Source organism: Dermochelys coriacea, chromosome 11 (assembly GCF_009764565.3).
Source record: "Dermochelys coriacea isolate rDerCor1 chromosome 11, rDerCor1.pri.v4, whole genome shotgun sequence".
Taxonomy (NCBI): domain Eukaryota; kingdom Metazoa; phylum Chordata; order Testudines; family Dermochelyidae; genus Dermochelys; species Dermochelys coriacea.
In genome coordinates, this window is record NC_050078.2 from 70,285,964 (window position 1) to 70,302,459 (window position 16,496).

At 43.3% G+C, this 16,496-nt stretch overlaps 1 protein-coding gene across 3 annotated transcripts in view; it reads left to right on the plus strand.

Annotated features, from left to right (window-relative positions):
* The window catches only part of UBE2F (ubiquitin conjugating enzyme E2 F (putative)), a 127,942-nt gene that overhangs the window by 83,822 nt on the left and 27,624 nt on the right, over positions 1-16,496 (plus strand). For all 3 annotated transcript variants that reach the window (XM_038420930.2, XM_043505706.1, XM_043505705.1), the window contains one exon: positions 1,063-1,125. In XM_038420930.2, the coding sequence (XP_038276858.1) occupies positions 1,063-1,125 (63 nt within the window). The remainder of the gene's footprint in view (positions 1-1,062; positions 1,126-16,496) is intronic.

Here is a 16,496-nt window from a genome sequence, read left to right on the forward strand (position 1 = left end):
AAGTCGTGGCAGGAAGCTCCAGAGAGTCTTTTGCCTGCAGCAATTTGATGGGTGGGGAGTAATGTGTAGGGATGTAGAAGCAAGGTAGCAGGGACCAGATCATGGTGGGCAGAGAAGGGAATCATGAGCAGTTATAGGCATCCCAGCATTGCACTCAGAGCTGCTTTGTCTTCTACCTTCCATGTCCCTGCTTCTACCCCCCATGTCCCTGCTTCTACCCTCACCACTCCCCTCCGGGTCTCTGCTTCTCCTCCCACCACTTCCCTTACCTCACCACTACTACCCTATTCCTGCAGTGCCTGCTGCTTCCCCCACTCTGTTCTCCCCGTTTCCCCCCTAAAACACTCTCCCTCTAAGGTCTATCAGACTCCAGACGACACAATCTCCCCACTCAGGAAGTTACACTGCTGCCTCTAATATATGTAACCAGCAGCAGGGCCGCCAGAGAGATTCCTGTGCCAGCAGCACCAGCCAGTTTGTGGGGCTGATTTTCCTCTAAATCATATTTTTCTAGTTTTCCACTTTTCCCCAAAATCAATGATGCCTAGAACATTCCTGGAAATTTTGGAATTGATCAGAGGTGATGTTCAAAAATAATTATGTGATATCCAGACAATCAGAAAAATGCCATCAAATTGAGTGTAGAGCCTTGCTTCGCTTGGCCAACAATTTGTAATACAGGACACGCACCTGTAGGCCAGACACTCATGGAACTGGAGTTAAGGAAAATGTTACATCAAGTGACATTAAATGAGGGTGTCTCAAAGGGCAATACTTCCATCTAGTTCACTGATTTCTTACTTTGAATCTGTAATTGCACAGAGCCTCGCTTTGCTTGGCCAACAATTAATCAAGGGTTGCATTGTGAACACCAGACTAGTTTGAATTTACCCCCCATAGGATCTAAACCAGAGATCTGCAGGTATAAAAGAAGCAATTTCTCTAAACCTACTGCACTTGCTGGCCTCATCTTATTTGTTTCATCACACTAAATGTATTTTCATAATACATAATATGATAACTAGATCGTTATTTTTTTCTTAAAAAAAAACTCTTTTCCAGGATCTTTTGAATTTTGATGATCCTTTGAATATTGAGGCTGCAGAGCATCATTTGCGGGACAAGGTGAGTCAGCAACTTACTGAAAGCATTTTGTTCCCAAACCAGTATACATCTTGAGCTGACCACCTCCCCTGCCTCTCCCAAAGAGACACCTGTTTCTTCTGTAAGTCTTACACACCCCCTGCATTGCACTGCATGCAGAGGGAACAGGAGGCTTTTAAGGATGGTGAGCAGTCCTGCTCTTGTCAAAACAATGCCAACTGATCCAATTTTTCCTATATAAAATAAGAACTACACAAAACAAAATATGGTTTACCAAGGAACTAAATACTGGCCTAAGTAATAAAGAACTTAGAAAACAATGCATCTTAAACTGAGAATGTAATTGAAGATCTAAAGTTAATGGGTCTGTTTGAACCTAAACTCATAAGGATGAGTTAATTCTCATGATATAGACTCTGTAATTGACCAGAACTATTTATCTTCAATATTGGAGGGAGAGAAACCAAACAAGCTGTTTCTACTGTTTTGTGGAGTCTCCAAATTATGTCTTGTTCAGCACACATTGTCTAGGGACACGCTGTAATTCATATATACTTGCAGACTCTCTCATATGCATAGCAACTTCATTTGAACTAGTTTAAAATCCGTTTATCATGGAGGGTTGATGAAGGCACTTGAGATCTTAGTGAGTCTTAACATGATTTTATGTGGTATCCTTTGCAGAAGATTGGCTAGACATGTCCTGCATGGCTTCAGTTTCCCGTTTTAGCCTGAACAGTTGTGCTTATGGGGCTTTGGAACTCTTATGGTTTAGTGTTGAATTGCAAATTAACCTCTTCTGGCTTTTTTGTTGTTGTTCAAGTTAAGCACGATGATTAAAGAAATTCTCCAAATTAATAGTGATCGGAAGAGTTCAATTAAAACAGGAAGTCAACCAGCAAGTATAATTTCTTTAAGACCAGTGCCAGTGTATCTAGCTTAGTTTTCTCACTATTTCTTATAACAATATAGTACAGTAAATTCTGGTATAATCTGTGTTTGTGCTTTTTAGAAAAATAGAGTGAAGACACTCTGCATGAAATTGGGAAAGTTTTAGTCCAGCCCCTGCCCCGAGTTCCACTTTTAGGGAATTTATTCCCTGGAAATAGGATAAAACCAAAAAGAAAACACCTTTTGAGCAGAGGATGTCATGGAGCTTTACTAGCCACTAAATAGGAGAGAAACTAGCCATAAATAAAAAGACAAGAAAATAGAGCCAATAAAGCTAAAAAAGAGTGGGCCTGATTCTCTTTCTCCTTATGCAACTTAAGATAGATATAGTCATTTAAATCTGTGTAAACCCTCTGAGGCAGTGAGGCTACAGAAGTGTCCCTGAAAGTATCATTTGGCATGTAGAGACTTCTCATTGTGAAGTGCCAGAAGGAAAGAATTCAGTTTGACTCTGATATTAGGTTGATTTTTAAAAGGATTTTACCACTCTACTTGCAAACAAGGATTTGCATAAAATATGCTGAGACTGTAAACATGGATACTCACAATACCATGCACTCTAAAATAAACCATGCTCATCATGTAATAATGTCTCACTTTTCAGAGAATGAAAAGCCAAGAGTTACTATTCTGCATCTCTATAACTATACTCGCAAATTAAAATCCACGGTGATGCTAAGAAAATGGTAGTAATAGGATTTTCAGGGAAAGATTTGTTTTAATAGCAATTGGGGAATGAGTGGTAAAGTTTGAAAATACATACTGCTATACCAGGCAGTGTCAAATGCTTCTTCAGGTGATATGCAGTGTAGTTGTAGCCATGTTGGTCCCCGGATACTAGACACAAAGTGGGTGAGCCAATATCTTTTATTGGACCGACTTCTGTTGGTAAGAGAGACAAATTTTCACGCCATCCAGAGCTCCTCTTTAGGTCTGGAAGTACCTTCAGGATGCTGGGAGTACCTTTCCCAGACCTGAAGAAGAGCTCTGTGTGGCTCGAAAGCTTGTCTCTCAGCAACAGAAGTTGGTCCAATAAAAGATATTACCTCACCCACCTTGTGTCTCCAAGTGATAAGTAGTCTTGGGAAGGTTTATCGGGTTAAAAATCTTTTAATTTTTGAATGAATTTTTTCTCCTATTATGCAGAGGCTGATAATTTTCTCTAAAGCAGTTTTAAAAATTAATAAATTTCCTACTCAGGTAGGTTGATTTGTTGTAGCAGTTGCATCTTCAGTTAACTTTTCCATCATGTTGCATCATGCAGAGGCTGCTTTAATTTATGAATATACAGCACAGTGTTGGAGGGCTTCTCAGGAGGTTCCTCGCTGACAGTGACACGAAGATGACTCGACTGCAGTGGCAAAGTATCTAGACTAGCTAATGGTGCATCATCATCATGCCAGCAGCCAAGGTATAATGGCTGCCACCTAAGGGGAATAAAAATATTTACAGTAAACAGAAATTAATGTGCTTGGCAAGCAACCTCAGAGTGAGAGATGAAGAGAAGTTTGTGATGGTTTGGTCTGTCTTTGGTATAGATGCCTCATATAGTGTACATGTACTATCGTGAAGTTAAAACTCTGCAGTGTTTTCGTCCTGTCTCATGTATTTTTAGAAATATTTTCATACCATTAAATTATTGAGAATTTTAATGAATAATTTTTATTAATGAGATGCTTTTAGACATGTCTTTAATTTCAAGTGTAGCCCTAGGGTCTGAAACAAATGTTTCAAGAAAAGAGCTTTTGTAGTTAGTATTGTGTGTGTTTGGCTTCCAGCAGCAACAGAAATGCACATTAAGTGTTCCCTTGTGATCTGCTAAAGGAAGCAATACAGTATTTTATTGATGTCATTTCGCTGGACTCAAATTTGAAGTGCTTGAGACCCTCTTGCTGCCAATTTGGCTAAATATGCCTGTCTGATAGGAGTAGTAACAGCTAATTAAAAGCCAGCCTCTGGTTATTTATGTAGAAAAACTGAAGCTTGTATATCTCATTAGGATGGGGTAAGTCATAACAAAGATGTCTGCCCTCTCACAGATTCTGGAAAAAGTCCTTTAGTAGTTTGTGTTAAGGCACAAAATTTGAATCCTTACTATTTTTGATTCTTAGAAAACAAGTGTTATATTGTAGATATAAGCAATAAGGAAATGCCTCTGAATCTGTTATAAGATTAATAGTCATAGATTTTAAGGCTGTTAGAAGGGACTGTTATAATATTCTAGTCTGATGTCCTGCATAATAGAGACCATAAAAGGTCAGGCAGTAACTTTTGCATCAAGCCCATAACTACCAGTATTTATTTAAAGACTTCAAGTGATGGAGAATCTACCATATCCATAGGTAAGTTGTTCCAATGGTTATTTACCCTCACTGTCAAAAACATACGTATTATTTCAGTCTGAATTTGTCTAGCTTCGGTTTTCAACTATTATGCCTTTTTCTGCTCGATTAAAGATCCATCTATTATCAGAAATCTCTACTCTTGCAGATACTTGCAGATTATCATCAAGGCACTTCTTAACTATCTCTTGCATGAACTACATAGATTAAGCTTCTAAGTCTGTCATCCTAAGGCAGGGATCTCAAACTCAAATGATCACGAGGGCCACATGAGGACTAGTACATTGGCCCGAGGGCCGCATCACTGACCCCCTCCCCTGCTGCCCCGGCCCTGCCCCCACTCCACCCTTCCATGAGGCCTCACCCCTGCCCCACCTCTTCCCACCCCAACTCTGTCCCCTCCCTGCCCGCAGGGGGTGCAGGAGGGGTGCAGGGTGTGGCAGGGGCTCAGGGTAGGGGGTTGGGGTGCACGAGGGGTACGGAGTGTGGCAGGGGGCTCGAGGCAGCGGGTGGGGTGCAGGAGTGGTGAGGGGTGCGGCAGGGGGCTCGGGGCAGGGGGTCGGGATGCAGGAGGAGTGCGGCAGGGGGTTTGGCTGCAGGAAGGGCTCTGGGGATGGGCTCCGGCCCAGCGCGCACTGGGGCAGGGCATGCTCCCCGCCTACCTGCCCTGCCCCCGCACTGCTCCGGGAAGCAGCTAGAACCTGGGGGGGCACCAGGTGTCTGTGTGTTGCCCTGGCTGCACCTCCAGGCACTGCCCCCCGCAGTTCCCATTGGCTGGGAATGGGGAGCCACAGCCTATGGAAGCTTTGGGGGAGGTACCTGGAGGTGTGGCCAGGGCAACACACAGACCCCTGTGTTCCCCCTCCCCCAAGTCCTGGCTGCTTTCCGGAGCGGCTTGGGAGCAGGCCGGAGCTGCTCTAGATAAACTCGGGGGGGGTGCAGGGAGCTGGCGGGCTGCAGAAAATAACCCTGCGGGCCTTGTGTTTGAGACCCCTGCTCTAAGTCATGTTTTCCAGACCTCAGATCGTTCTGTAGCACTTTTCTGAACACTTTCCAATTTTTTAGTATCCTTTTGGAAATCTGGACACCAGAACATGGGCGCAGTATTCCAGGAATGGTCTCACTAATGCCATATACAGGGATAATAGTACCTCCCTACTCCTGCTTAATATTTGCCTGCGTATGTATCTGAGGATTGCGTTCGCCTTCTTAGCTACAGCATTCCATTGGGAGCTCATGTTCAGGTGTTTGTGAATCATTAACCCAAAGTCCCATTTGGTGTCTACATTCTAGGATACTGTCCCCGGTCTTCTAAATGACCTACATTCTTTGTTCCTAGATATATGATCTTGCATTTGGCTGTATTCAAACAAATACTGTTCAAATAAGCTCACTTTACCAAACAATCCAGATCAGTCCGTATAACTAACTACTCCCTGTCATGATTTATCACTCCGCCAATTTCTGTTATCCACAGATTTTACCAATAGTGATTTTTATACTTTTCTTTCATATCATTGATAAAGATTTTGAATAGTATTGGTCCAAGCAGGCTGCCTGTTGGGCCCCACTAGAAACAACTGAGCTGGGATTCTTTAGCTGCCCAAGGCAGTTTCTGTGACAGTAACTATTTGAATAGCTAGAGCCACAGTTGTAAATTCTGAAACTGCTCCTCAGAATCAATGTGGTTTAATTTTGATGACTTTTTGTTTCAACATTAGATGCTCCTGCAGTGCTTACTGTTATATGCACGGCAGGGCTTAAATTCAGTCAGAGCTAACAGGAGCAGAGCCCAAACACATGGTGTGGAAGCCCCAAGCCCCAGCGCGCCGCCCACCCCCTCCCCCAGGCCTGAAGCCGAGAGAAATACTGGGAAATGCTCTGTGAGAATTTAAGCCTGAGTACACAGTGCAGCTTGGAAATAAATGAACAAATGGAATTTAATTGATTCGCTGTCTATGGTAGCTGAAGAGGATGAAAGTTGAAAGAGAAGTGGTATGCCTCTGTTGTAAATAGAAAAGCAAAAGAGTATAATAGTTTGAGTACTGAATCTTATGCAGCCATATATACTGTATATTATAGCCACCTATTTATTTGTCATCTAAAATTTAGAAAATATTTAGCATAGGTACAGAGATCAAGAAAGTTTATGACCAACCAAGCAATTATTTGGAACACTCGTAGTAGTAGTAAATAATTATATTCTGATAGCTCCCAAAGGCCCCAGTCATGATTGGGGCTCCATTCTTCTGGGTGTTGTACAAAAACATAGAAAAGAGACAATCTGAAGGGAAATTCTTGTGTTCAGGTATCACAAAGGTGTATGTTATGCGGTAGAGGAAAATCTTCATTGAGTCCTATTTCAGACAAAACTCCAAATGCCTGCTTTCTCTAAACCAGACCTCCCCTGTTCAAGTCTGCTGGTTACTTGATGTAGAGGTGGTGGTGGTGATGATAGTCCACATCATCATCAAATGCAAGGAGCATGCAGAATAAACACGAGTAACTGGAAGTATTAACTCATAAGCTAAATTATGACTTAAGTGGCATCACTAAGACTTGGTGGGATAAATCTCATGACTAGCATATTAGTATAGAGAGGTATAGCTTCTTAAGGAAGGACACGCAGGGGAAAAAAGAGAGGGGTTGCATTATACATCAAGAATATATACACTTGTTCTGGGGTCCAGAAGGGGATGCAAAGCAAACCAGTTGAAACTCTCTGGGTGAAGATGAAAGGTGATATCATGATAGAGATCTAATCTAGACCACCAAATTAGAAGAGGGTAGATGAGGCAGTTTTAGAACAAATAAGAGAAATATCCAAAACACGATAAACACAAAATAAGATCTGATAGTAATGGGGGATTTTAACTACCCGGACATCTGTCAGAAAAGTAATATGGCAAAACACAAAATGTCCAGTAAGTTCTTGGAATATATTGGGGACACCTTTTTGTTTGAAAAAGTGGAGGAAGTTACCAGGGGGACAACCATTTTTAGATGGCAGTCTGACTAACAGGTAAGAATTGGTTATGAATTTAAAGGTAGAAGGCAGTTTGGGTGAAAGTGAACATGGAACAATTTTGTTATTCTAAGGAAAGGAAGGAGTGAGAGCAGTAGAATAAGGAAAACTAATCTTAAAAAAAGCAGACTTTAACAAACTCAAACTACCTAACAAAGTAGGTAAGGGCCCATGGGAAGACAATCTAAGTTAAAAAGGAGTTCAGGAGAGCGGGCAGTTACTTAAAGGTACAACAGCAAACTATCCCTACCCACAGGAAATATACATAGAATAATAAGAGGCCAATATGACTCTATTAAGATCTCTTTACTGACCTGAAAATCAAAAAGGAATTCTACAAAAAGTGGAAACGGGGACAGATTGCTACAGATGAGTACAAAAGAATAACATAAGCTTGTAGGGACAAAAGCAGAATGGCTAAGGCACCAAATGAGTTATACCTAGCAAGGGACATAAGAGGCAATAAAAAGAGGTTCTTTAAGTACATTAGAGCAAGAGAAAGACCAAGGAAAGTGTAGGTGCTCTGCTTAGTGGGGAAGGAGAGCTAATAATGGACAGTATCAAGAGGGTGGAGGTGTTTAATATCTATTTGGGTCCATCTTCACTAAAAAGAATCAATACTGATCAGATACTCAACACAATTAACATTAAGAATAAGGGGGAAGGAACACAAGCCAAAATAGGGAAAGAACAGGTTAAATAATATTTAGATAAGTTAGGTGTATTCAAGTCGACAAGGCTTGATGAATTTCATCCTAGGGTACTTAACGAACTATCTGAAGCAATCTGGGAACCTTTAGCAATTATCTTTGAGAACTCCTAGAGGATTGGTTCAGGTAGGGTGACCAGATGTCCTGATTCTATACAGACAGGCCCAATATTTGGGCTTTGTCTTATATAGGCACCTATTTACCCCCCCCCCGCCCCCTCCCCCCACATCCTCTGTCCTGATTTTTCACACTTGCTGTCTGGTCACCAGAGGACTGCTGTTCAGGTCCCAGAGTACTGGAGAAGGGCAAACAGAGTCCTATCTATAAAAAGGGGAACAAAGAGGACGCAGGAAATTTATAGACCAGTAAATCTAACTTTGATACCTAGACAAGTACTGGAATGAATCTTTGAACAATCAATTTGTAAGCACCTAGAGGATAAATGGGTTATAGGGTCTGGTCAACATGGATTAGTCAAGAACAAATCATGTCAAACCAACCTAATTTTGTTCTTTGACAAGATTATTGGCCTATTGGATAAGAGTACGTAATAGAGATGTTTTGATCGAATCAACATATACAGGATGATGGGTGATAACTAGCGATGTCAGGGAGCAATAACTAACTATATCAAAGGGGCAGTACATAAGTTGTTTGTATCAGGGTATACAGGGTATATCTCAGAGGGTGTCTTTGGCCAGCTGAGGGGGCAGTGGAAAAGTCCCACCACTGACTGAGCTGCATCCATTGTCACGAGCATACATGTCTGGTCTACGCAATGGAGTTAGGTCGAAGTTAGCTGCATTAGGTCGATTTTAAAATGAATGCGTCCACAGAACCAACCGCATTCCATCGACTTAAAGGGCTCTTAAAATCAACTTCTGTACTTCTCCTCAGCGAGGGGAGTAGCGCTAAAATCGACCTTGCTGGGTCGAATTTGGGGGTAGTGCGGACACAAATCGACAGTATTGGCCTCCGGGAGCTATCCCAGAGTGCTCCATTGTGACTGCTCTGGACAGCACTTTGAACTCCAATGCACTAGCCAGGTACACAGGAAAAGCCCCAGGAACTTTTGAATTTCATTTCCTGTTTGATCAGCTTGGCGAACTCAGCAGACAGGTGACCATGCAGTCCTCCCAGAATCGCAAACGAGCTCCAGCATGGATCGAAAGGGAGACAATGGATCTGATTGCTGTATGGGGAGAAACATCTGTGCAGGCAGAACTCCGATCAAAAAGAAGAAATGCAAATATATTTGCCAAAATCTCACAGGGCATGTTGGAGAGAGGCTACAACAGGGACACGCAGCAGTGCTGCATGAAAGTTAAGGAGCTGAGGCAAGCCTAGCAAAAGATAAAGGAGGCAAACAGTCGCTCCAGGTGAGAGCCCCATACATGCCACTTCTATGATCAGCTGCATGCCATTCTAGGAGGGGACCCTATCACTGCCCCACCACTGTCCCTGGCACCTGCAAGAGGGGAGTCTCACACAACAGGTAGATGGATTTTGTGGATGAGGAAAAGGAGGAGGAGAATGCACAGCAGGCAAGCGGTGAATCCATTCTCCCTGGCAGCCAGGACCTTTTCATCACCCTGGAGCCAATGGCCTGAAGGTGGGATCCCCAACCCTGAAGCTGGAGAAGGCAGCTCTGGTGAGTGCACATTTGTAACTACAGTACAGGGTTTAGAAGCAATAGTGTTTAAACGTTTGATTTGCCCTGAAGAATTGGGATGCATTCACGGCCAGTACAGCTACTGGAAAACTCTGTTCACATGTCTGGGGATGGAGCAGAAATCCTCCAGGGACATCTCCATGAAGCTCTCCTGGAGGTACTCTGAATGAATTCTGGAATCATTGCAGCACAAAGCATGGCAGCGAATGGTCCTGGGTTTTGGTCACATTCAAGCAACTTTCAGTCTATATCTTTCTGTGTTGGCCTCAGGAGAGTGATATCATTCATGGTCACCTGGTTGAAATAGGGGAATTTTTGTAAGGGAACAGTAAAAGGACCCCCTTCATGCTGGGCTGTTTGCGCTTGGCTAAAAGGGATCATCCCAGAGAATAACCACGCGGTGGGGTGGGGGTGGTGTGTGCTGCACATCCACCCAAAAACCACAGCCCTTCCTTTTAAATGTGAAATCCAACCCGTTGATTGCTATGGGAAAGGATGGCACTGCAGTTTGAAACCATTCCCACATGTTATGCATAAGAAGCCAACCCCGCATACCCTTTGCCTTACCATGGCTGTATACTAGTGTCCATCTGTGTGTAATGTGTCACCATACCAGCAGGCACTCAATATAAAAGGCAAAATGTGACCTTATACCTAAAGCACATGTGTTGTCTGCTGTGAATTGCTTGATTCACTATGAAAGTCTCCCTTTTGTTCTCAGAAATGTATCATCTTAAATTTTACTCTCCCTTTTTATCTCCCCCCAGGTGCAAATGTTTCTAGGCTCCCCCTATCATCTCCGTCCCTGAGGTTATCGCAGATTAGAAGGCGAAAAAAACGCACTCGCAATGACATATTTTCCGAGCACATGCAGTCCTCCTGCACTGATAGGGGACAGCTGTTAAAGGCTAGGAAAGCATTAAGTGAGCGTGAAGAGCAGAGGCAGGAGGCGATGCTAAGGCTAATGGGGGAGCAAACGGACATGATGAAGCATCTGGTGCAGCTACAGGAAAGCCAACAAGAGCACAGACCCCCGCTGCATCCATTGTACAACCGCCTGACCTCCTCCCCAAGTTCCATATCCTCCTCACCCAGAAGCCCAAGAATGCGATGAGGGAGGCTCCGGGCACCCAGCCACTCCACTCCAGAGGATGGCCCAAGCAACAGAACGTTGTCATTGAAACAGTTTGATTTGTAGTATGGCTACAATAAGCAATGTGGCCTTGTCCTTCCATCCTCCCTAACCCCACCCCACTTGGGCTACCTTATCAGTTATCTCCCTTTTTTTTAATTAATAAAGAAAGAATGGATGGTTTCAAAAGAGTAGTTACTATATTTCCAAAGGGGGAGGGTGGTTGGCTTACAGGGGACGGGTTTGCATCAAGGAGAAATATGCACAACTGTCACACCGTAGCCTGGCCAGTCATGAGACTGGTTTTAAAAGCCTATCTGATGCACAGCGCGCCTTGCTGGCGCTCAAAATTGGACACCAGGCGATTTTATCTCAACCTCCCACCCCGCCATAAACGTCTTCCCCCCTTACTCTCTCAGATATTATGGAGCACACAGCAAGCAGCAATAACAATGGGAATGATGGTTGCGCTGAGGTCCGACCTAGTCAGCAAACAGCGGCAGTGAGCTTTTAGAAGTCCAAAGGCACATTCTACCACCATTCTGCACTTGCTCAGCCTATAGTTGAATTGCTCCTTACTACTGTCCAGGCTGCCTGTGTACGGCTTCATGAGCCATGGGAGCAAGGGGTAGACTGGGTCTCCAAGGATAACTGTTGGCATTTCAGCATCCCCAACAGTAATTTTCTGGTATGGGAAGTAAGTCCCTTTTTGCAGCTGCTTGAAGAGCCTGGAGTTCCTAAAGATGTAAGCGTCATGCACCTTTCCCGATCATCCCACATTGATGTCGGTGAAACATCCCTTGTGATCCACCAGTGCTTGCAGCACCATTGAGAAGTACCCCTTGTGGTTTATGTACTGGTTGGCAAGGTGGTCCAATGCCAAGATAGGGATATGCGTTCCGTCTATCGCCCACCACAGTTAGGAAAACCCATTGCTGTAAAGCCATCCACTATGACCTGCACATTTCCCAGAGTCACTACCCTTAATAACAGAATGTCAATGATTGCATTGGCTGCTTGGATCACAGCAGCCCCCACAGTAGATTTGCCCACTCCAAATTGATTCCCGACTGACCAGTAGCAGTCAGGGGTAGCAAGCTTCCACAGGGCTATCTCCACTCGCTTCTCAACTGTCGGGGCAGCTCTCATCTGTGCTTCAGGGTGCGGGAAAGCAACTCTCAGAGTTCCAGGAAAGTGGCCTTATGCATGGGAAAGTTTCGCAGCCACTGTGAATCATCCCTTACCTGCAACACTATGCGGTCCCACCACTCTGTGCTTGTTTGTCGGGCCAAGAATCGGTGTTCCACTGTATCAACCAGCCCCACTGCCACCATGATGTCCCAATTGCCACAGCCCATGCTTTCAGGAACGTCTGTGTCCATGTCCTCATCAAAATTGTCCTTATGCTGGCGTCTCTTAGCCCAGTTCTGCATATACTCCAGGATAAGTTGCAAGGTGTTTACAATGCTCACAACAGCAGCATTGAGCTGAGCGGACTCATCATGCTTGCCGTGGTATGGCGTCTGCAGAAGAGCAGAGTTGCAGCGGAAGTGGTGGATGACGACGGATGCCACAAGAATAGATATTTATACAGAACGACGAGAGGACCTGTGAGCTGGATTCATGGCACCAGGAGAGCAGAGTTGCAGCGGAAGCGGTGGATGATGACAGTTAGCAGTTGTACTTCGTCTGCTGACAGCAGCACCCAGGACACAACAGCAGCGGTGACAGAGAGATGAGCTAAGTGGGCTCCATGCTTGCTGTGGTATGGCATCTGCACAGAAAAAAGGCGCAAAACGATTGTCTGCCATTGCTTTCATGGAGGGAGGGGCAACTGCCGACATGTACCCAAAACCACCCGCGACAATGTTTTTGTCCCAACAGGCATTGGGAACTTAACCCAGAATTCCAATAGGCGGTGGAGACTGCGGGAACTGTGGGATAGCTACCCACAGTGCACCGCTTTGTAAGTCAATGCTAGCCACGGTAGTGAGGACGCACTCAGCTGACTTAATGCGCTTAGCGTGAACATACGCAATCGACTGTATAAAATCAATTTATAAAAATCGACTTCTATAAAATAGACCTGATTTCATAGTGTAGACATACCCTAGGTATCCTCATAGACTCTGTCAAGTGCTATCACTATGCTTCGTCAACAATAAACCTGGCCGGGCGCGTTTATTGAAAACCGAATCTGTGGATTTATTAGGCAGTTTAATTGAGGTCTGCTATCTGTGCAGAGCTGGTAAAGCACACTAAGTGAACGCACATGCAGTGAACATCTGACCACAGGCTTGGAAGGATGGTTGTGGAATCCCTATCATTTGAGGTCTTTAAGAACAGATTGAACAGGGATAGTATAGGTATAGCTGATTCAACCTCAGTGCAGAGGGCTGGACTAGGTGACCTCTCGAGGTCCCTTCCCAGCCCTGCATTTCTATGATTTTATTACTATGATGATGATACCTTGCTCTTAGATAGTTATGGCCCCTTTTCCATTTTGAAAATAGTGCTTTTGGTCTTAGCATTTTTCCCCTCAAATTCAAAATGATAAAATTGGTCATTGGAAATGAGTCCTTATTAATACTGCATATACATCAGGGAATGGAGAATGTAAAAAATGTGAAGTAGTGTATGCATGTGGAACAAAATAGTGTATTGCCCTGTTCTGATATTTTAAGATAGAAAAACTTTAAAATACTAGTTTTTGATTACTGTAGTTCTTCATTCCCCACAAGAAATTAATCAGACAAAGAATATCATGGCTCAGGATTAAGGTTACTTGGCAAAGCTATGTAAAAGTGAAACTTCCATAGCATCTGTCCACACATTTCTGGCTCATGCAATTTATGCTGATCTTAATTTCATCCACATTATCTCCACCTCATTTAACTCTATTTTTCTATTATGTTTAGTGTATTTTAAATGAGTAAATAACTCATTAAAATAAATTAAAAATAAATAACTCATTTAAATAACTGCTGCCTACTCACAAATTAGCAAACACCCTTGTCTATTCACCCATCTGTGAGTCAGATTTGAATACTGTTCAGTAATAGAAACCCAAGTATTACTATTGATTTGTGCACCATTGTTGCTTTAAGATCTATCCCCAGCATCTGCTAGTGAGAACTTGCCTACCAGAATTCAGTGCATGAAGAACTTCCCTGCTGTATCATTGTTATGAGATGGACTAAATAGAGCTTTCTCCCTCTATGAAGATCTTGTATGTTGCCTTTTATCACACTAGTTTACGAATATTTTGAAATGCCAAAGCTAAAAAATCCATCATAAGTAGGATTGCCTATACAACAGGCATATCTTAAATGTTGTCTTATTCCAGTTGCACACAGTCAAGGGCCAGCTTCGTTAAACCTTCTTGGGATAGCATTGCGCTATTTCAAAGGATTATAAGGGTGTGTGTATGTGGCAAAAAAAACAACAACTGCAGTGAGTCTTGGAGCCTGGGTCTAGAGACTCAGATTTGCGCTAGATGCTAAAAAGACCTACATAGACTTTTGGGCTCTGGCACTGAAACCTATCCCTTTCCCCGGGCTTGAGCCTGAATGTCTACATGGCTATTTTTTAGTGCTGTAACTCAAGCTCGACTCTGTAGACCCAGGCTCTGAGACTCTGCTGCATGGGTGTGGGATTTTTTGTTTTGTTTTTGTTTGGCCATGTAGACCTATACTAAAGCCCCGGATTTGTTAAATGTCTTACATGTATGATAAAGAACACAAGCATATACTGAACAGCATGAGTGTCAGGGGTAACTGCCTCACTGTGGCTTTCTGGCGCATACACCGTTCAGAGAGCAGGAAGCTAGTGAGCACCTGGCACCAGAAGATTGGAGGAGCTACACCTTTGTGGCTTGCTGTTGCATGCACCAGCCAGAGCCATAAAAGCTGTCATTTTACTGAGTCTGACAGCAGCTTTCATCCAGTGACATTGGAGAGTGTTTAGTTGCTTGCAATGGCTAATTTAAAGGCTGCAGTAAACTGTCAGCATTAAAAGAGGAGAGTGCACCATTTTAGTTACACAGCTGTAACAAGGCTGTAAAGCTCACAGAGAAATACTGTATGAGCAAGGGACTTCGAGTATGAGTGCTACTGCTCTTCTCCTTTCCTCCTCATCCACTACTTCTGTACATGTTTAAAGAAAAAAGAAAGGAGAAAAGCTTTCCCCTGCCTCTTCAAGGGCCAGGTCATGGACTGGGGCAGCAGCAAAGTTGTAGCTGCAGGAGCAGCATAGTCTTTACGACTGTGAATAGGTTAGCTTGGTAGATCGTGCTATCATTTTTGAGATGGTTAGTTCAAGCCTTCAGCCTTTGTGTACCATGACCAGAAGGGTAAGAAGAAGAGAGAAAAAGAAAAGTTGGGGAAAACAGGAATGGGGGGTGCAGGGGTGGAACCAACCTTCACATAAATCCAGCTTGAGCTTCTACCATTTTGCCCTTAAAACAGAACTGCCTTCTGGGGTTTCCAAGCTTCTCAATCAAATTTAAAAATCCACATCAAACAGATGGTTTTGAGAGCCTTCCCATAGATTTGCTGGTTCCCATCCATCTGTGCTGTCATCCCTCCTTTTACTGGACCAATAAATAGGCATTGAGGATGTCAAGGTTCCTTCCCCACTCTAGGGTACAGATGTGGGGACCTGCATGAAAACCTCCTAAGCTTATTTTTACCAGCTTAGGTTAAAACTTCCCCAAGGTACAAACTATTTTCCTTTTTCCCTTGGACTTTATCGCTGCTGCCACCAAGCGTCTAACAGATATATAACCTGGAAAGAGCCTGCTTGGAAACGTCTTTTCCCCCCCCAAAATCCTCCCCAAACCCTACAACCCCTTTCCTGGGGAAGGCTTGATAAAAATTCTCACCAATTTACATAGGTGAACATAGACCCAAACCCTTGGATCTTAGGAACAATGAAAAAAGCAATCAGGTTCTTAAAAGAAGAATTTTAATAGAAGAAAAAGTAAAAGAATCACCTCTGTAAAATCAGGATGGTAAATACCTTACAGGGTAATTAGATTCAAAACACAGAGAATCCCTCTAGGCAAACCCTTAAGTTACAAAAAGACACAAAAACAGGAATACACATTCCATTCAGCACAGCTTATTTTCTCAGCCATTTAAACAAACAGAATCTAATGAATATCTAGCTAGATTACTTACTAAGTTCTAAGACTCCATTCCTTTCTGTCTCTGTCTGTGTGTGTGATGTATTTGCCAGGAAGAGACTTTGTTTCTCCCTCCCTCCAGCTTTTGAAAGTATCTTGTCTCCTCATTAGTCATTTTGGTCAGTTGCCAGTGAGGTTATCCTAGCTTCTTAACCCTTTAAAGGTGAAAGGGTTTTTCCTCTGGCCAGGAGGGATTTTAAAGGTGTTTGTCATAAATATAAAGAGAAGGGTAGAGGACAATATTGCAAACCTCATTTTATGAGAAACAGATACTAGTTTCCATGGTGATTTGTGTGTGTGTTCATTCAAGACTACTTGTGGTAGAGAAGAGAGCAGACAAGTTTATCCCATTAGTGGATCTGTCCGGACTGATTG